Raw genomic sequence first — 20,024 nt, forward strand, 5'->3', positions numbered from 1 at the left:
CTTTGCTGAGCTCGAGTGGCTCTATCGGGTTTCATAGCACCATCCGTCACTGCCAAATCCATAGGAAGCACTTAAATGAATCATTAGCACTAGTCACCCCCAAAGGAAGAAAACAGAAATAGAAAATAAATAATAATAACATATTTTAGGTGCTAGGAGTCAAGTTATTGCCACGATTCCCATGGGAATCTGCCCCACGCGTGACACCAAATTGAGCCCGGGTAGCAAATCCTGCGGAATGGCTGGGACAAAATCTGCTCTTTCAAACAAGGCTGAGCTCTGCGCTGCCCCACGCAGCACAGCACAGGGCTGGGCGAGCACAGGGGTGCCCATTTCACAGAGGGAAAGGCTGCAGCACACGCAGGCAGAGACGGAGCAGGGGTGGCTCCTGGCCAGGTGTGCTGAGCCCTCCCACCAGGGCTTGAAGTTCTCTGTGCCAGAAAGGTGAACGGCAAGGTAATGACGTGAGACACCTGCAACACATCCATGCAAAAAGCACCTTGCCTGCGCTCAGCACAGAGCGTACCTGTGCGTGCAGCCCATGCTGCAGCCCTGGGAACGAACGGTGGCAGGATTGTGAGCTCCCTATCAGACCAACAGGAGCTAACTGAAGCCACACACATTGAATCAGGTACCGAACCGGACCGGTGAGCGCAGCCCAACCTGCACCCAGGGCACCGCAGAGCCCTTCTCGGGGCAGCACAGCACCAAGCAGGGCTGGGAGTGCCGCCTCCATCCCCTGCCTGCACCTCCCAGCTGAGCTCACTCAGCAGCACAGAGAGCAGTTAAAAACGGCAACAGCAAACACCTGCCCTCAGAGACACCCAGGTGCAGGGGCACAGGCAGGCTGCCCTCGGCCAGGTGTTGCTGCCCAGCCTAAATTAAGCAAGGCTGCACTGCCCCAGCAGAAAGCACACTGTGATGCTGCCTTCTAGGACCCCAAGGGTACTTTATTTAATTCTAGTGGAACTTCAGCTGCTGAAGAAGCAGATGACCCCTTGTCATCCTGCAGTGAAACATCAGCAGACACCCACTTGGATCTCATTTCTCCCCTCTGCCTCTGGATTGTTATTCAGTGCTGCCAGGTATCAAATTCAGGCACACGCGTGGCATTTTAATTCATTATTTATCCATGTTGTCTCAAACGATAGCACTCTGACAGCAACACACCAATCCGGAGGGGGAGTTTGCACAGCTGGAAGCAGCACGAGGATGCCCGGAGCCCGGGGAGCGGCACCGGCCACGGGGGGTGGGGAGAAAAAGGTGTAAGAGAGCACAGCGGCACCAAACTACAGCAAACTGAGCGTGTGGGCTTGGAATCCCCCGAGACGTTTTGGTCGTGAGGTTCTCCAACCTTTAGGCTGAAGCCTAAGGAGCCGCGTTCACCTCCGCTCAGATGTTCAGCTCACGCACCGCTCAAACGCCAGCGCTCGGCTTTTGTCCTCGCGTTAAAGTTAGAGGATAGGAGAAAGGCACGAACGCTTTGGGGGAAACTCGAGACGAATTCTGCGAGAGATCACCGCGTGCGAGCAGAGATCAGAAATAAAACGACGGAGGATATCGTACAGATTGCCGAACGCCTGACGCACTTCGGGCAAGTTTCGGCCGCGTCTCCCGCAGCCGGAGCGGGGCACGGGCGGCTGCCGGCGGCTCCGGGCGCACGGCACGGCGCTGCCCGGGGCTGAGCGCTGCCCGCCGGACCCCCGCCCGCTCCCCGCCGCGCACCCCCGGCGCCGCCCGCCCGTCCCGGTGGGTCCGCACCGCCGGCCCCGCGCCCCGGGGGTTTCGCTCCAGCTCGCTCCGCCGGCGCGGCTCGGGTGGGAGCTCCCGCCGCGGGTAAACGATTAATTGCGCTACAAAACGGCGGCTCCGGGAGCGACCGCAGGGCACCCGCGGCACTCCGGCACCTGCGGCGGGGCCGGGCCGGGGCTCGGCGGACTCACCCCATGTCTCGGCACCTCTCGGAGGCGGCGGCCCCCCCGGGCGGCTCCCCGCGTTCGGCGGCCAGCGGCGGCCGGGTTCCCACTTCGCACATGCGGCCGCCCGGCTCCCGGCCCCGGCTGGCTGCGGCTGCCCGGCGGCACGGCGAGGCGTCCTGCTCCTCCTCCCGCCGCCTCCCTTCCCCCTTACATAACCTCCCTCCCGGGCGGCGGCGGCACCGAGCAGCCTCCCGCGGCACCCGCCGCCCCGCCAGGCGGCAGCGCGGGGGCGGTGGGGCGGAGCGGGGCGGAGCGGCGGCCGCGCCCCCGGGGTCCCTCCGCTCCCCGCCCCCGGCTCGGGCAGGAGCCGCGCTGCCGGCACGGGGGTGCCCGGCAGAGGTGGAGACCCCGGAGGGAGGGAGCAACCCCTACCTTCCGGCTCCTGCCGCCCGCCTCGGGGGTGCCGGGGCCAAAACTTTGGGGGAAGTTGTGGGGGAGCGCTGCCCCGACACTGCGAGACTGGGAACGGCGTGGGGCCGTGAGCCGACCGGATCCCGCTGCGGTCCGAGAGCCCCGAGAGCCCTCCGGCCCCGACCCCAGGGATGTCCCGTGAAACACAAGCCGGAGATTTCCTGGCTCAGAAGGGAAGCAGCCCTGCCCGTGTCTTTTCAGGCTTTTATTCTGTTTTCCCAGGGAAACGACCAGACCCCCGCATCTCGCGTTGGATCCCAAGAAGCTCTGGGACCACCGGGCAGCTTCAGCCCCTGGCAGACCGAACCCCCCGGCCCGGCCAGCACCCCACCGGCCAGCCCCAGGCACAGCCTGCAGCAGAGGGACGAGCGGCACCGACCGGCTTTGAGCCCTCGCAGCAGCCCTGCAAAGCAGTGCCGCACACGGTCGCCAGGCGTTACTTCCCTCTAGGTTCCGTGAAAATAAAAGAGGGATGTTTCCTTACTACTGAAGGCAAAACCGCCCTAGCGTGGAAGAGCCGCGTTGCGCTGCCCGGTGCAGTGCCGCTGCCCTCCGACGGTGCCAGAACGCAGATCCGTACAGAGCCGTGCCCGGCTGTCCTGCTGCTGGCAGAGCGGGCACGGTTGCTCCCCGGGAGAAGGCACCCAGTCCACAGAGAGGACTTGAGCTTCTCCCACACAAAGTTATAATTAATACCCTGCCAGGAAGAGTGATTATTTTCGTCTTTTCTTACTATCTCACGTCAATTCATCTTTCATGGAAAGTTGAAGTGGTTGGAAAGGCTTTATGGCTGCTTGCTTAACCCCGTGTGCAGTGACGCCAGCACAGCCCCCCACCGTAGCAGACAGCTTCTTCCTGATGTCTGGAGAGCCAAAATGGAATTGCAATCCCATATACTAAAAACAAACAAACAAACAAAACCCCACAGTTCTTCAGAAATTCCCTCCGTTGCTCCATCAGGATGAGATATTCTCCTTTCTGAAGCGTGGCACACTGTGGTCTCCTGGCTGGTGCCAAACAGGATGAAGTTCTGTCCCCAGCTGAAGTCAGTGGCGAAGCCCCAGGGGTGGGGACGAGGCTGAGCCCTGTGCAAACCACTTGTTCCATCAGCACTGCAGGAAGCCATCGCCCTATGGATGACTCCATCTTCATTCCTCTGCTGCTACGAGGAGTCCTGAGTTGTGCATCATTGCCATTGATTCACGCTGTTTGATATAATATAGTTTGCCATCTCCTTGAGGTATTCTGAGATCTCTGTAAGTGAGAACTATAAATAAGCTTTCAAAATGAATCAGTACTTAAGCCTCTGTCCGTGACATGATATGTCACTTCTGACCCGGCTCCAGCACACGATGGTGGCGATTCCCTCCTCCTTTGGTATTCACGTGTGTGAATATTACAGGGCTGTGATACGGGGAGACCCAAAGTACAGAGAGCACAGATCCCCTGCACAGCTCAAGCTGAGCACTAAGCACAGCCCCATTCTGCAAGTGGATGTGACTCCTTCGGATGAGATGTTCCTCCTCTTCCCACGGGCCTCCTAAAGGCACCATGTCTGACTGCGGGATGCAGAGGGAGCAGCCCTTGTGCACGCAGCTCAGCCTGCGCCCTGCGGAGCACACAGCTCACCGCTCCCTTCCCCTCTTTCAGCATTTCTGTGCTCTCCTTCAGCCTCACTCTCACTGCTGTCATCTTTTGCTGCCCTCCTTCCTTTATTTCACATATCATTGTATTTCAGAGCAGCTGCTGCTTCGTCGTTTCGAACGATTATACTCCAAGGCAGTCTCCTTATTTCCCATGGCAGACAGTATTAAATAAAATACTCAATACTGTGATCCCCCCCCCCCACACACACACTCTTTTTTTTCCCAACGAGACCAACGAAATCTGTATTTTTTTACCATAACAGAGCCATGCCATTTTCCTCTCCTTTTTTCCCTTTTCCCCTTTGACAAAGAACCATTTTGAAATGTTATCCAGAAGTTTAACCAAAAAAAAAAAGCTGCTGGGAATTCTTGATTTTTACATTTGAAGCACAGAATCAGCTTTGAAATTCCCCTGACAGCTGGAAAATTAATGTCATTATAATATCACTGGATATAAAATTGCAAAGACAAGCAGCTGTGAAGGGAAAGCACTTTAAGCCAGAGTGCTGAAAACGCTCAGATTTATTATTTTTGTTGTTAAACTCCACTTCATTGAATACCTAATAAACAATTTGGACAAATAATCCATTTGGTTAAAAAAGACCCCAACCCAATGCTCTCTTCCTTTCAGTTCCAATGACCGTGAGACCTCCTAAGGCAAAAGCTGCCCTCCTCCGCACTCTCCAAATGAACCAAAATGATCCCAGAGCAGTCGTTGAGGGCTCTTCTTTGTGTCTTTAAACGTGGCAAGGATGAGGCCACTTTTAAAACCATTTTGTCAATCATCTATAAAAGAGTAGGCTGAACGTTCTCTTATTATTCTTCACAGTTGGTTCTTATATGTAGAATAAGTAGGTGCCAGGAAGCTTGTGTCTAAGCGTAGTAATAGAGAGTACGAGTGGTTTCTATCTAACTTGCAAAAGGTTGTCCCATAAAATACACAAATATCAGCTCCTCACAGTAACCATCCCACCCAATGTGTTGGATCCTGAATTGCTCCCCAGCACTTCCCAAATGTGTTCAGTTTTTCCCTTCCAACATGCAGCTCTTTACACTTCACTGGCTGTGTTAGAAGTTATTGGCTTTTTCCCTTGATGTTTATTTTGGTTATTTTCTTTTCAAAACCAGAAGAGAAGGAAAAAAACCATCAATTTCATCAGCAAGTAGAGATGAGGACTTGGGTTTCCTTTCAGACCAACATCACGGGAGTCCATTTATTTGTAATTCATAAAATGGAAGCGAGAGAAATCAGGAACCAAATATACAGATGGGGTAAATTCATTTTCTTCTTAATCTAATTCAGATCCAAATTTTTTGGTCCTGGCAGGCCAATCTGCGAGAGAGAGAAGAGAAGGACAAACCTGCATGTCTTGCCTGTTGGAAACAGGACCTTCCCCATCAGCTTGGCTGAACGATGGTGGTGACAGCCAAGGCTGCCAGTAGAGAAGCAGACAATGCAGAAAGGAAAATATATTCACATTTTTTGGTGAAATAAGCTTATTTTTCAAACATGCAGACTTGCGGGACCATTCATCTCAGCAAGTCATTTTGCTCACATGTAAATTTCCCTGCAGCTCAGGAGTTTTAATTCTCAGGCCCTTTTTACCATCTGTAACTCAATGTCTATTTTTTTAAAGAAATTGCAGACATCTGTTTCAATACCCATCTTTTCCATCACATGGAATTTTAGATTCAAAAATCCGAGCTCGAAAATAATACCATAGTTAGATTCCATTTCCAAGCAACCGGGGGCTGGCATTTTAAAGGCTGCCTTTTTAATTAGCCCGTTCTGCCACCTTGGCTGCGCTGGGCTCCGCGTAGCACAGAGCTGTGCCTGCACTCGAGGTGAGGCTGTGGGTTGGAGATTGGGGTGAGCAGGGGGAAAAGAGGCCGGGGGATGTGCTGATCCATGTGCTTTCCCACAGCCTGTCCTTCCCCAGGGTGCCTCCCTCTGCCTTCCACCCAAAAGGATCCACTGTCTTCGCTCTCTCAGAAAACCGCTGTTCCCATCTCCTGTTCTGTATCAGAAAGGACAGAAGAAGAGAGGCTGGGGCTGGACCAGACCTTTCAGAGCATTTTAATTCTCCAGAACCATTGGAGAAGCCTTAGCTGCTTGCAAGAGTTCATGCTTAGTTTGGTGTGAAATTCCTCACTCCTTGTATTTCTTTAGAACTCATTCATTAAAGAATTTTGCCCCTTATTTAGCTCCTTGCTGGTCTTACCAGGAAAGCTAGACTTTTCCATGGGTACACTGGGCACCTGATCCATTTCCATGAATGCCCCATGCCTTGTTAAAGGCTGATACATTTCCTGGTGGGCAGGAGTAGCCGGATCCCTCTCCTGTATGAGTTACCCAAAGGACTGAGCAGCATAAGGGCCATGTGGAATGAAGCCACGTGGAATTTCAATCTTATTTACAGAGACTGATTGTTGAGGACTATTGGTGTGAACCCCCACCTCTCCCAGAAGCTCATAAGGACACACACAGTACCTTGGCACAAGATCTCCCTCCTCCAGCTGAGGAAACCATCTTGACTTCAGGGAAGCCAAACCTGGCTCAGAGAGATGAAAGACATGAGATATTTGGGCATACAGCTCCTGCAAACAAAGGTGCCAGGCACATTTCGATGAGGAAATGCCATTTAAGATAGTCCATTAGGCGGTAACCTGGGCTGCATGTACCCCCTGATTAACACTTAGCTCAAGGCAGATTCTGCATTCCTGTTCCCAGCAGCATAATTTCATTCTGCAACAATACCTGGATAAATACACAAACTCTACCAATTAGTTAAGCAAACACAGTCATTTTTTTTCAGCTTCGTGTTTGGCTTTTCAGAAAATATTTACTGTCAACACGCTTAGACCCAATGCTTTGTGATGCCAGTTAACAGGAGCTGAAAAAGTGCTCACCTCTAATACACAGATCTCATTTTCTGGAGAAATTTCAGTGTTGGAGGTTGTGTAAAATCCCCATTTTGGGAAAAAATGGCAAAATTTTTGCTCAAAAATATTCTTTAAAGAATCATTTTAGAGAGAGATTCACAGCTGGAGCACTTGAGGAAGTACTGCTCTACATCCACAGCACTTACCCATGTTTTGAAGAAGTACGGAAAGGATGAAGAGCAGCCCTTGATAGCAGTGCCTATCAGTACCACGCAAAGCTTTTCAGCCGTAGTTCTGTTTGGGTTTTGGAGCCAAGGAGATGACAGCAGGCACACGGTTATGGCACTCAGCCTCACTCCACAGGGCTGGTGGAAGGCGGATCAGAACAGCTCCAGAAAAGCTCGGAGCCCGGCACTTCAGATGTGGTGTTTTCAATTCATCCGTAGCCAGTGGAGAAGTATTAATACACGCACATCAAAACCTTTTCTGCATACTTGAGAAAATGAAATCTAGTCAGCACTGTGAGGTCTGGCTGACACATATCCACTATTTTTCATTTACTGTTCATTTGCAGAAGAGCACAAGATTGATGTTGTGTACGGACCAACATTTTTCTGGGTTTAATTTGATAGTTCCCCTACAGGGCTAGGCTAATTTCATCCACACCTGCCCTTAATAATATTTATTACTGTTGTTCTGCTCCTCAGTGGCTGCCTGAATATCCTCTGTGTGTCCATCCGCTGAGTACACTTCTCCCAGAATAGCCCATGACCACTCTTTCCTATTACTCCGTGTGCACGGAGGAGGTTAGGTGATCCTGCACCGATGTTTTGCGGTGATATCGTTTGTCCACACCGTAAGCTGATTTACAGTCTGAAATGTGACATCTTGAGTGGTATGCAGCGAGGGGTCGAAGAGGAAAATCCTTTGCAGTCTCTACAAGTCTAGCTGTTATTTACCTGCTCTGTTTCCTGGCCCAGAAGAATTAACATTTGGTCAGAGGGAATAAGCAGCAGCCATTGTTTTTTAGTGTCAGTTTTCTTCCCATATTAGAAGTCGAATTCTTCGTGGTTTTCAGAACGTGGTTTCTCTGATAGGATTCCATAACATAGCCAAAGTGGGAATAGAGCAGAGCCAGCTCTGAAAGCGTAACAAAGCGTGTTTTGAATGTATGGGACATGCAGAGCCACAAATGCTGGCCAAGCAACACCGTGTGCTTAAACCAATGCTCAACAAACTGGTATTTCCTCCTGCACAGCAACGCCTGCTGCAACAAGTAACTACGCTCTTGAGGAAACAGCCTTTACAATGCATGCAGCCACTAGCTAAGGCAATTCTCACTGCACAGACATCTTCAACAAGGCAATGCATTGCATTTCTATTTGTTTTTGCATGAAGGAATCTCGAGATCAAAATGGGCACGCAGAGGTAAACCTGGTCCGCACGATGCCAAAGGAAAAATACCTTTTGACTTCACAGCTATCACGAATTGGGCATAATTGATTAATCCTCATTCCATTGCTATGAGGCAAGTGAGGGATATGAAGAGAGCACTTCACACACCGCTGCAGTGCGGCTGTCTCTGGAAAATATCAGCTGTTCCAAAACAGAGGAGCCCGGTTTGGAACAGGAGGCAAAGGCCAAGAGCAGATCCAACTGGAACAATACGAGAAATGCTGATAGCCAGAGTGGAATCCCCCAGAATAGATTTTGGCCAGCACACCGGGATTAAGAGCCCTGCTTTTAAAAAGGTGCGCTGGGACTTTTAATAACCAAACATAGTCAGGACTTTGTTTTTGTGTCTCACTGGAAAGATGGCCCTGCTTGTGATACGGCATCTCCTCACACCGCGCTGTCGCGCTGCTTCACTGCCAGATCAGCTGTGGCTTTCAACGGGACCCACGTGGCTTCAGAGCTGAGCAGAGGGTGCAGTGATGTCCCTGCCCTGCTGAGTGCAGCATGAGAGTGCTCAGAACCGGTGGGAAAGGGGTTTCTCACCCAGCAAATAGCCCCTGAGAGCTGGCAGCAGCGTTACCCATCAGATAGCAACCATGAGATCTGGGGTGTCTTATGTAACTGCCATCCTTAAATAAAACGTATATCTAGTTCATCTTTTCCTTTTTTTTCCCCCCTCTGATTTAATTAGAATCTTGCTTAGATTTTCAGGTTGGCAAAGTCTTATCTGGCAATTTGCTGCAGATGCTACTGCTTGGAGATTAACGCTTGCTTTTTAATTAAAGTTTTTACTCAGGAAGTTTGTGATATCCCCACAGCAACATTTAACACCAAGAAAATAACAGTGTATTATTCTTAAATTGAGCAGCCATAGAACATCACGAAACAACCACATTCCAAGCATCGCCAAAAATTACTCTGTGGTTTCACATAAGTGTGAGCTCTTCTGGGCTCTTCTTTTAAATGAGCCTCTGTTAGGAGCTCTATCAGAACGTTGCATTTCCCAAGATATCATCTTTATATTTTTTTAAGTTTACACTGATCAGTAGTAAGCACAGCCTTGTGCAGCAGGTCCCAGCCAACACTAGAAAGTAGCGTTCAGCTGAGCACTAGCTGGGTTGCCGCCGCCCTATAGCACAGGGATGGGAAAGAAATGGCAGCAACACATGGGAGTGGTGAAGAGAGAGACCCCAGATTGGAAGGAGAAGAAAAGAGCCGTACCGTGGAAAGGCTCCAGGAAAGAAAACTGCCTCAGGAATCCAGGGTCAAAGATGGAGAAGGAATTATTGCTACGCTGGGTAAGGTGAGGACGATGTGCTTTGCCATCTGAGGTCTTAGGGGGGCAGAGGGGAACTGGGGGTGGCAGACATGGCAGAGGCTTCTGAAAGATTAGGAACCCTTGTCTGCTGGAAAGAATGAACACCAGCCCTAATTTAGAAACAGAAGGGAGTTACTGCTGCTGGTAGCTGTGCTGACTGGACCCTCTGTCAGGGCTCTGCCCCAGCACTGCACAGACATAAAATGAAATGATGGTCCATGCCCAGCGAGTTTCCAGACGATAGGTGGGATGAGAGATGCAGCAGGGAGCCCATGCCAGCAAGGAGCTCACCCTGCAGATCCTGCAGGCTTCTTTCTCCTCAGCTCAGCCCATTCGCGTACACTGCGTCTTGCTCCAGCATGGTGTGGTCTCACTACAAATCGGTATCTCAGAGAAACACTGCTCCACAAGGGCTTTAAAATTACTTCAGACTGAGAAGACACTCCAAACTTGAAGCAGCCTTGGCTTTCTCTAATGGCCCTTAATTCCAGGAGGAACTGCAGAGAACACACAAGAAGCCTGCTTATATATAAAGAGAAGATGAGGAAGAAGAGAGACAAGTTTTTGCATTAACTAACAGCTTCATGGTAACCTTGGGGGGACAGTGAGGAACCCGGGTGTCCCCTTTGTAGGTTGAATTGAATACATGGCTTTGTATCTGAGGCAACTGATTGCCGTGCAATATGCAAACTGCATAAAGCATCCAACCCAGAAGAAACGTTAGACGTTTCCTAAAGAGGCATAACCGTTTCCTTCTGCCAGACCCTACGTTTTGCAGGGATCTGAGCCCCTGCTTTAAACACCAATTGTTCCCAGATGTGCATGTTGGGGTCCTGAGCACACCATCAGGCCCTACCCATGCTGGGCAGCCCCTGGATCTCCCCGCAGCCCTGCCCCAAGCCCAGCCTGGGCTCTGCTCCATGCATGGCAACAGGTCCCCCAACCTGCCCGTCCCTCTGGGCTGTCGGGGTCTGTGGGGTGAGCCCCTGCCCTGCCAGCCGTGCTGTCACACCTTACTCCTACTCCCAGCCCTCCTTGCTCCTGACAGCAAAGAGGGAATTCTCTGCACTCCCCCTCGGGACTCGGCAAGGTGCTGCTAATTTGTGTCAGACTCACACGTTGATGTTTCCGATGTTTCCACACTGCAGCACTTTTTGAATGCATTAAACTGGAGAGGAATGCTAGAAATGAGCCCAAACTAAAATTAAATACCAAAATATATCAGAAAATTGAGTATGGATAAAACTAGATCTAGAAACTTCTGCAAGTACCTCTTTTGTATTCTGCAAGTATCTTTACAATAGGCGAATCCATGGCAGCACTGATTCATACATCTCCACTCACAGGATCGTTTGACATCTAAAAAGTGGCTGGGTTGGAGTTTAGACAGCTTGACGATTGGGATGAGTTTGATACCTTAACATTCGGCTGCTCCATTTTCCGACTTCCAAGCAGTTCCGCAGAAGTATGCGTGAAGTATCCGAACATTCCTCCCGCTGTTTTCCAGCCGTGGAAGGAACATAACCTGCGCACCAGATGTGCTGTGCAAAGCCCCTGCCTGCCCCTCCACCACAGCACGCGTGCCTCTGCGGGCCCTGACCCACCTCCAGCCCAAATGAGGAACAGATGGAGCACCACGAACGGCAGGAACAAGACTTTGCTTTGAACCACATTCCTCCTATCAAAGGGCCCTCTGTCTTGCCTTCTCCTCCGCTCCTCTGGGTAATCATAAGGAAAGAGCCGAGCATTTCGAAAAGCCTCCTGGGGACAAATTCACTTCCAGCGTAACTCTGCTGAAGTTAATGGTGTTGCGCCATGAATTAAAATGGCACCATAATATTAAAAAACAGACAGCGTGCTACTCTGTAATTACTGTCTAAGAGAGCAAAAATAATAAAAATGATTCATTCTTATAGACCCCAAAGGCCACAGCTGGCTTAGGCAGTTTAAAAGGTGAAGATAAAAGGAGGCAGCTAGAATGTAGTGATTTTTAACTTGTATATACATATGGGTAAATGACAGTCAGATAACACCACCTTTGCACTCATTTTAAGAACAATATGCCTGAAAGAAAATGTAATGCGACTGCAAGTTTTAAAAGACTGATATAACAGAAATAGCTCTTAGGAAAATTAAAGGCCTTCTTTCCTACTGCCTTAAATTAGAAACAAATTCCTTCTAATCAAGAGTTACTCCGCTGTAAGCTTAGTGCGAAGGAATTTGCCCCCACAGCACCAAAATGGGTGTTCTGGAACACAATCAAACACCAGGAATTGCATTTTACCCTCCTTAAAAAAAAGGACACGGTTATTTTTTTTTAGGCAGTTAACATTTAAAGGTCATTGTAATGGGAAGGAAACATCCCTTGCATTAAGTTCCGTGTAGCTGGTACAAACGCTGCAGTCTGTTCCTTTATGGACTCCGCTTTACAATAGCATATGGAGGCGCGTGGAAGGCGTGCTGAAGCTCAGGGATGTTACACAATGCAATGGCAAAGGCAGAGACCTGATGGAATTACTGCACGGGCTTCAGAGGCATTCAGCAGCAACTGTTGTATCTCACTCTTTCTCGTTGTTTAAGTGAGATTCATCGAGGCAATAATCCTTTCCAGCCAAAGCAATAACACCCCATGATGAGAATTGACCCTCCAAGCACAGGAGGTTCCAGACAAAGAGCCCAGCTCCACGTTTTTCCACAGATTGGCCGAGGAGTACCTCTGCTTTCCCATCGGTGCAATGAACAATCCACCTAATACTTCATGGTCATTAGTTACTCAGATATCCCTGGTGGCCTTATGGCCTCTCATACACACAGCAACACAGCTTTCCTTTCGTGTGTAATCAATAACAAGGCCGCCACACGCGCCCTTTGTACCTGCCCTCAGCCAGAACACAAGGTCTCACTCTCTAGCAGTGCCAGCCATCACCATTTCCCAGAATAAATTATCCAGGGAAGTGGTGTTTTATTGCAACAACAGCCCAGGCTTTCAGTTACACTGTAACTGGGAAAATAAATAAAGAGAAAGAAATATACCTATGTATGTATTATATATATTATATATATTATATATACATATATATAGTATATATTCTGTTGTTTAAGAACAACAGCAAACAAAACAGCAGGATCCATAAGATGTATGGCAGTTTATCCTCCTGTTTGTCCATGGGCAAATACCACTTTGATCAGACAGGCCTCGGTTACAAGGGACGTTAGCTTCTTGGTGGATATATCTGGTAGATATTAACACTGAGTTAAAAGGATTCCTCCTGTTTAAAGATGCAGAGATGTACCAAAGTTCTCCTTTCTTTTCTGCTACCAAAGTACATGCTGACTTCTCATTAGAAATGCCACAGCTGTCACCCTGTACTGAGATACAGCAACGAACCCAAGGCAAAAAGGAATGACAAAATGTAAAAAAGGTAAGACTTTAAACAAATACAACTTTAATAATGCTTTCCTATTTCCTCTTAGCATGGGCTGGTTATTCTGTACAGAAGAGTTATTTCTTTTCCCCGAAAGTCACTGTGATAACAAGGGCTAGGAATACATGTTTTAAATGAAAGCTGAGGATAATGAAAACACACAGGGTCAGAAGCTGGGGGTTTATGGAAAACATCAAACACGACGTCTCGTGATGGAACAATACGAATTATTAAGACTAAATAATCATAAAAAGAACCCTGCAATTTTCCATCTGTTCAAGGCGGACAATGCTTTGTTAGTTTTAGTGTACATTCCTTTGTTCAGGCAGAAAGATCCTCACCACAAAAGCTCTGTTAATAGGCCAGAAGCTCTCAGTTTGAAATTGACAAGATTAAGCTTCACCTAACAGTGCTTAAACAATGTTTAACATAATGAAATACACAGAAAAAGTAAAAAAATAAAACCTTTGAGGCTTTATCACACCACAGTGGACTTCAGAGATGCTGATTATGAGATTGCGTTTGTACTAAAACAATACATTAATTACCTGGAGAGGCTTGAAGTGAGGAGAAAGATTGCAAGAGTGGATTATCAAACCCTCAGTCCTGACAACACTTGGAGCGAGACCTTTTAAGTGCTTGGCCACCTATGTAGGTTTGTGCTACATGGAGCTCTTAGTGGGTGTTGAGAGTCCTTCTTGGTGCCAATATCTATCTTTGAGTGTCTTATTCCTTTACAAATCACCTGTTATTTTGGCTTTTTCACACGGGGCTTGAACCTCAGTAAAAAATCGACAAGAAATCTGAAGAAACTGCCAACCAGACTGCGACTTCTTTCTTGATGTTACAGCCCAGAGCAGGCATGAAGACATGTCATGAAAAGAAAACCCAAAGCATGAAGACCTTAAGTCCATATGTATATCTAAATGTGTATTTATACATGAGCTACCCTGATTTAGCCATTCCCTGCAATGGTTCTCTGGTATGGAAAATGCTGACTGGAGCAACTCAGTAAAAAGGCAATATCTGAAGCACAGCGCTCACAGAATTAACAACGGGTGCACTGCCTTCAAAACAACTTTTATACATGCTTAGATTATGCATGTGCTCAAATGCATGGATGACTGGAGTCTATAATTAAAAGTTTACTATTAAAGTAAGTTTTGTACTGTAACGAACAATACACTCCCTGAAACAGCAGACTAGAGACTCAGAAACAAAAAGAAGTATTACCATTTTATTGAGGATCACCTTATGAATTTTATGCATGAAATCCTTTGTAGACACACCTGGAACTGCAATATTCAGTGGTCAAGAACCAAACGTGTCTGGGGAAGAAATGAAATCCTATGTGTTTCTGCCCAGTTTAAAAGGGCAGCCAGCAGAACAGGGATTACATGGGGAAAACAGAAGCTAAAATATATTATTTTTCAGCCTCGATGACAATTAGTTTGCCTTAGAACCAGCTATTCATGCTCAGATATTTGCATTAGGCCGTGCGGATTGAGGTCATCATTTCTATTCGACAAGTGACAACGCACTCCTGCGGCAGGTCATGCAGGAGAGCAGACTGTAATTATTGCTGTTTATCTCCAACAAAGGGCACTTATCTCGGTGCAGCACTGGATGCTGCTGTCACATTTTCTGTTAGCAATGCACGTGGTTACGAACCTCTGTTTGCTGCTGCCTGAGAGGAAACGACTCTAGTAAAGCACTGCAGTGATCCCGAACTTGCTAAAACAAACAAAAAACACTGCTTTATGAAAGGATTCTACAAAAAAAATCAGTTCCTTTATACAGAGAAAACGCTCTGTTTTAAAGATCTACCTATTATTGGCTTGTGGGAAATGCCAGCCACGCACAGGCTTGTAGCACCTGCACATGGCAGTACACCCAGCCGCCAGGAAGGCCTCGCCTCGCTTTGCCCACACAGAAGTCAGCGCCTCTCAGCGCACGTGCACTCACACCGCCTCGTCAACCACCGCGGTGCCAAGGCCGCAGAACCGGGCTCCCACAAAACCCGCCAAGGAAAGAACCGCTGACATTCTCTACGCTATACACACGTCGGCCCGCTCTGCGCCAAACTCCGGTTTGGCGGAACCGAACCCACAGGCCACCGCCGCCCGCGGAGCCCCCGCGCTGCGGCACCCCGCCCTCAGCCGGCACCGGAAGCGGCGGGGCGCGCACCGGAAGAGCCGGGCTCTGCGTGCGGCGGCGGCCGGCGGCGCTGGGTGAGGGGTGCGGGGGCGGCTGCGAGGGAGGGGGCGGCGGAGGAGAGCGCGGCTCGGCTGCTCCGGGGGCAGCGGGCTCCGGTCCGCCATGAGGGGAGGGAGCTCGGTCCTTCGTTCCAGGCTGCGTTTGGCCTCAGGCGAAGGAAGATGACGCTGTCCCACGATGCCTCCCGTGGCAACAAGATGAACGTTCTTTTTAATTAGCCGTGAGGAGAGAAGGCTGCGGCGGGGTGTCACCGCCGGCCTGTGGGAGCCCTTGAGATACATTTGAGGCCTCAGAGTCCCCAAGAGCCCCGTCCCCTCCATCCTTCCGCCTGCAAATCTTCCGAGACAGCAAAGAGCTTGATCAGGAAGGGAAGGCCGGGCTTGCAGAGCTCTTCTCAGCATCTGCTGGTAGGGCCAGGCTGATCCCCATATAGGCACGTATATAAACAAAGGCCTCAAGCACAAATCGTATTTGAGAGCTGTGTTATGAGGCAGTTTAACATTAGCATAGGTTTGTTCTTTCTCTGAAAGAAGTTATTAACACACAAATTATGGTAAATAAATCTGATTGCTATGGTTATCTGTAACATATGCATTGTATTCCGCCTTAGCAAACTTTTCAAGTTGATTGTAGTAATGCTTCTCGTATTCAGAATGGTTTGGGAGTGCATGCTGAAGAAACAGTGTATTTTCTATTGCTGACCCTCAGAAATGCCCCATTTCTGCTGCAATTCATCTTGCTCAAAATTGATTCAATGACACTGCTGTGTAATACCTGTCTATATTAGCTATCAAGTATTTAGCCTGACCAGCGTCTGCATATCCAATATAGATGTGCAAAGGTTGGATGTGGAATTGGCATTGCTTTCTGTCAGAGACAGCCTATTCAGGAGAGCTGAAACAATGAAGGTATTTTGTTTGTATTTACATTCTTATATCATCCAGACAGTATTAAGTAATCTATGCTGTCAACCCAAAACTTCACTGCTGCACTCATCTAAGGGAGTAAATTTTCACTGTCCTTCTCTTGCCCTGGCTGGATGTTGGTAGCTGTTACAACCGGAGTCTTTATAAGTTGTTGAATGCACTTGTATTGTGTTCAAATGTTTAATATTTTCAGAATGGCTTCCTTGGTTGACATACCCGTGGATTATGAAAAGATGTTTGCTCATCGGTTCACGGCAGATGATAAAGAGTACCAGGAGTACCTGAAACGCCCTGCAGATCCCCCTCCGATAGTTGAAGAATGGAGAAACAGATCTGGTGGCAATCAGAGAAACAGAGATCGGTACGGGTGTCTTTTTTTAAAGACAGATACCCGATCAAATTACTACTTATTTATTGCAGAATAAAGATAGGAATCTGTAATGATAGCAGAACTATCCCTTATAGTTATCTACATTTAAGACATGCAAAGAAGCAGTCTAATTACATGTTTACCTGCTGCTAGCCATCCAAAACACTTTTCATTTGTAACCTGAATATTTGCTGCTCTGTTAGGCTAGTCTGCATTTCTTCTATTAGAAGTGACTGTAAAATCTATCATCTCTGCCTAGCAAAGGCAATATTACCTGCCTACAGCTAAATACTTTGAACTATATTATTTTTTTTCAGAATGTAATTGTAGCTTTTTACTTTATCCTGGACAGTAACGTCTCATTTCTGTGAGACTGAAAAAGGGCGATTCCAGCATATGGTATGTTGCATAATACCAACTCTGCACAATTGACGTTGTCCATAACAGTAGTGCTACAGCTGAAAAGCGACAGTTGAGCCTGAACAGTGGCTAACTGCCACTAATAATTGAGTGTCATTAAGTTATGCTATATACTCATGCTCTTCAGTATGGGAATCCACAAAGGACTGAAGCAGTAAGTAATATATTAGGGTACAAATTCCAAGACCACGCTGTTAGTTACGTGAAGAGAGTTCATTATCATTAATCTTTTAAAAACTCACAGTTTATTTGAATATTTAATATTTCTTTTCTTTGCAGGTTTCAAGATGGCAGGTATTTTAGAGGGGACAGATACAACTGGCAAGGTGACCACAGGTCTAATCAGAGGCCAGACAGAGGTTGGGGTAACAACTACCAGCAGCACAGACAAGGACAATCCTACTATGGACAATATGGCTACAACTCCTACAACCCAGGGCCTCGTTACCATCCCTACTGATGGCACCTGTGGTTGACAAGTCCAGTAATACTATGTAATAAGTTAGATTTTGGATTTCCTTTGTCATCAGTTTCCTTATTTTTTGATAGTTTAGAGATAACTGAAGAATCTATGTTGAAGTCCGTTGTTTATTTGTAGTGTGGATTGAAAAAAGGAATACCTTTTATGAATAATAAAAGTCCATTATATGGTTTGTTTTGTCTGTAGAAATTTAATGTGAGACCCATCTCATGTTCTTTTATCTCCATCACTGAGATCCTCTCTGGTACATTTTGGAAAGCATAACAGGTCTGGGGAAGGTGGCTGTGGCTTGTCTGCAGCCTATAACACTGTCTGAAGATAACTGTTTGTAGAAGTGACAGACTGTGGCTTTCTCCAGAGAGCATTTCTTAGTTTGGTTTTCGATAGTGAGAAAAGCTTAGTTTGAATTTCAGATGCCTTAAAGTAGAGAAGAAATGTGCTATTACAGAAGCATTTTATGGGGTTGGAATTTATGAAAACTCAGAATAGGAACTTCTTAGGTGTTCGATAGAGGTATGATATCTCAATATTTGATTTGTTGTCAATTGCAGGAGAAATAAGATGTCCCATATTATATAGACTCCTGTCCATTGAGCCAATGACTTAAATCTTTGTGCAGCATTCCTTTTAAAACATGGTCTAACAATTAGCGTAAGAATTAAGTAGTTTAAATATTTATCTTCTCACTCGAGCAGTTCAGTGGTATACTAGTTTAACCTGAGATGTGATACCAGACTTAGATTAATTAGTATCATCTTAAATTTGGTATGTGCATAATGTATTCTGGATTTCCATTTCAGTAAAGGTGTAAAACTGTGATGTCTACTGTAATTAGTTTGTATGAAATACTGTGTGGCTGTTATACAAGAAAGGAACTATAATCAGTACTGTTCTTTAATGAGAAAATAGCATAAACAGTGATGAGTGGTTTGTTTTCTTTTTTTTTTGTTTGTAGAGTTTAAGTACTGTTAATTATTCACACAATAAAGGTATTTCAAGTTTAAGGATGTTTCTGAATATTTGTGAAATTTGCATTTGAAACATTCAGAATTGCAACGCTCATCTAGGCTGACTGCTGCTCAAGAAGCAGTACTAACAGATAAGTATTAATACTGGACAGCTGCTAGTTTGAATTAGAAGAGTAGCCTACTCAGCTAAAATAAAGAGGATGAGACATTGTAATTAATTAGAAGTCTGGAGTGTTAATCCTCTACCTTATGTCTGACTATAATAGGGTCAAAGTTCCTTATTTCACCATTTGCATGATAAGCTAATTTGTATCGAGGGAGCTGTGCATTTCTTTGTACTTGACATTTTCTTCAGCTATTGTACAGAAACGGAATCATCCCTGTTGACTGTTGCAAAAGTCCTGACATGATAAGTAGTTCAAATTACTGTATCTTGTTTTAAAAAGTATAAATACAGAATTCAAAAGCACAGTCTCAGCTCATAAGATGCTGCTGAAAAACTAAAGAGCGTGGTTACTGTTGATCTTAGAAGCGTGCTGTGTATAGCTTTTAAATAGAATCATTGAGGTTGGAAAAGACCTTTAAGATCATCAAGGCCAACCACTGCTTAACCCCATTCCTAAGCACCACATCCATGTGTCTTTTGAATACCTCCAGGGATGGGGATTCCACCACCTCTGCGGGCAGCCTATTCCAGTACTTAACAACCAGTTCTATGAATAAATACCTCCTGATACCCAATCTAAACCTTCCTCAGAGTATCTCGAAGTCATTTCCTTACTTCCTATCACTTGACACCTGAGAAAAGAGACTGACACCCTCCTTGCTGCAACCTCCTTTAAGGTAGTTGTAGACAGCTACGAAGTCTCCCTTCAGCCTCCTTTTTTCTAGACTATACAGCCCCAGTTCCTTCACCTGCTCCTCACAAGTCTTGTGTCCTAGTCCCCTTCACCTGCTTTATTAATCTTCTATGAATGCATTCCAGCAGCTCATTATCTTATAGTGTGGGGCCCAAGAAGGAACAGTGCTCAAGGTGCGGTCTCACCAATGTCAAGTACAGAGTACACAGTCTGTGATGGGAAAGTGTTTTCATCTGCCTGCTAAGTTGTTCTTTTTTTCCCCTTTTCATATAACATTAAGAGCTTTGATACAATATTTAATATCATACTCCCCAGTGTACTTGCCTTCAATTCAGTTGTTTAACCTTGGAAATGTAGTGAAAGGTTTGTTCTTCCTCGAGGAGTTCTCCTAGATAAAAATGCACCCTTTTTAATCCTTGATACTTAACTGCCATTAACATGGAAGAGCTGTTACACCAGAGGATTTAAGAGATCATCCAAAATTCCTCTCTGCACACTGCAGAAAGCCTGCAAGGTGGTTTGGTGGAATTCCTTTTTAATGTAGAATCACATGCAAGATGCCAGATAACCCAGACTCCTACCTCCTAGAAAGGCGAGCATCTCTTTCTGCAAAGAGCTCGATGCTGCCTGCTGTGCCAGGGACGCCAGGCTGTGCCAGGATATTC

General features: G+C 47.0%; 4 protein-coding genes across 11 annotated transcripts in view; 2 read left to right on the forward strand and 2 right to left on the reverse strand.

The window, feature by feature from the left end:
- Positions 1-2,068, reverse strand: part of HOMER2 (homer scaffolding protein 2) — a 48,208-nt gene extending 46,140 nt beyond the window's left edge. For both annotated transcript variants that reach the window (XM_046899155.1, XM_015292025.4), the window contains exon 1: positions 1,944-2,068. Coding sequence is in view for 1 of the 2 variants with exons in the window: in XM_015292025.4 (XP_015147511.1) it covers positions 1,944-2,035 (92 nt within the window). In the remaining variant the exon portion in view is untranslated. The remainder of the gene's footprint in view (positions 1-1,943) is intronic.
- LOC121111647 (serine/arginine repetitive matrix protein 1-like) lies at positions 2,034-3,681 on the forward strand. The gene has a single exon (XM_046899325.1). It carries the CDS (start codon positions 2,034-2,036, stop codon positions 2,838-2,840), a length of 807 nt encoding a protein of 268 aa, XP_046755281.1. The 3' UTR covers positions 2,841-3,681.
- Positions 3,682-4,540: 859 nt separating this feature from the next.
- Positions 4,541-20,024, reverse strand: part of C15ORF40 (C15ORF40 homolog) — a 33,099-nt gene continuing 17,615 nt past the window's right edge. Inside the window, exons 4-5 of the mRNA XM_046899157.1 lie at positions 6,528-6,588; positions 4,541-5,369 (exon numbers count right to left, since the gene is read on the reverse strand). Of these exons, the coding sequence (XP_046755113.1) occupies positions 6,574-6,588 (15 nt within the window). The 3' untranslated portion in view covers positions 4,541-5,369; positions 6,528-6,573. The remainder of the gene's footprint in view (positions 5,370-6,527; positions 6,589-20,024) is intronic.
- Positions 12,952-18,535, forward strand: FAM103A1 (family with sequence similarity 103 member A1). Of its 7 annotated transcripts, none has more exons than XM_046899050.1 (4): positions 15,303-15,741; positions 16,166-16,242; positions 16,454-16,621; positions 17,330-18,535. In XM_046899050.1, the coding sequence occupies exons 3-4, from the start codon at positions 16,455-16,457 to the stop codon at positions 17,508-17,510; spliced, it is 348 nt and encodes a 115-aa protein (XP_046755006.1). In that variant the 5' UTR covers positions 15,303-15,741; positions 16,166-16,242; position 16,454; the 3' UTR covers positions 17,511-18,535.

This window comes from Gallus gallus, chromosome 10, assembly GCF_016699485.2.
Source record: "Gallus gallus isolate bGalGal1 chromosome 10, bGalGal1.mat.broiler.GRCg7b, whole genome shotgun sequence".
Lineage (NCBI taxonomy): Eukaryota > Metazoa > Chordata > Aves > Galliformes > Phasianidae > Gallus > Gallus gallus.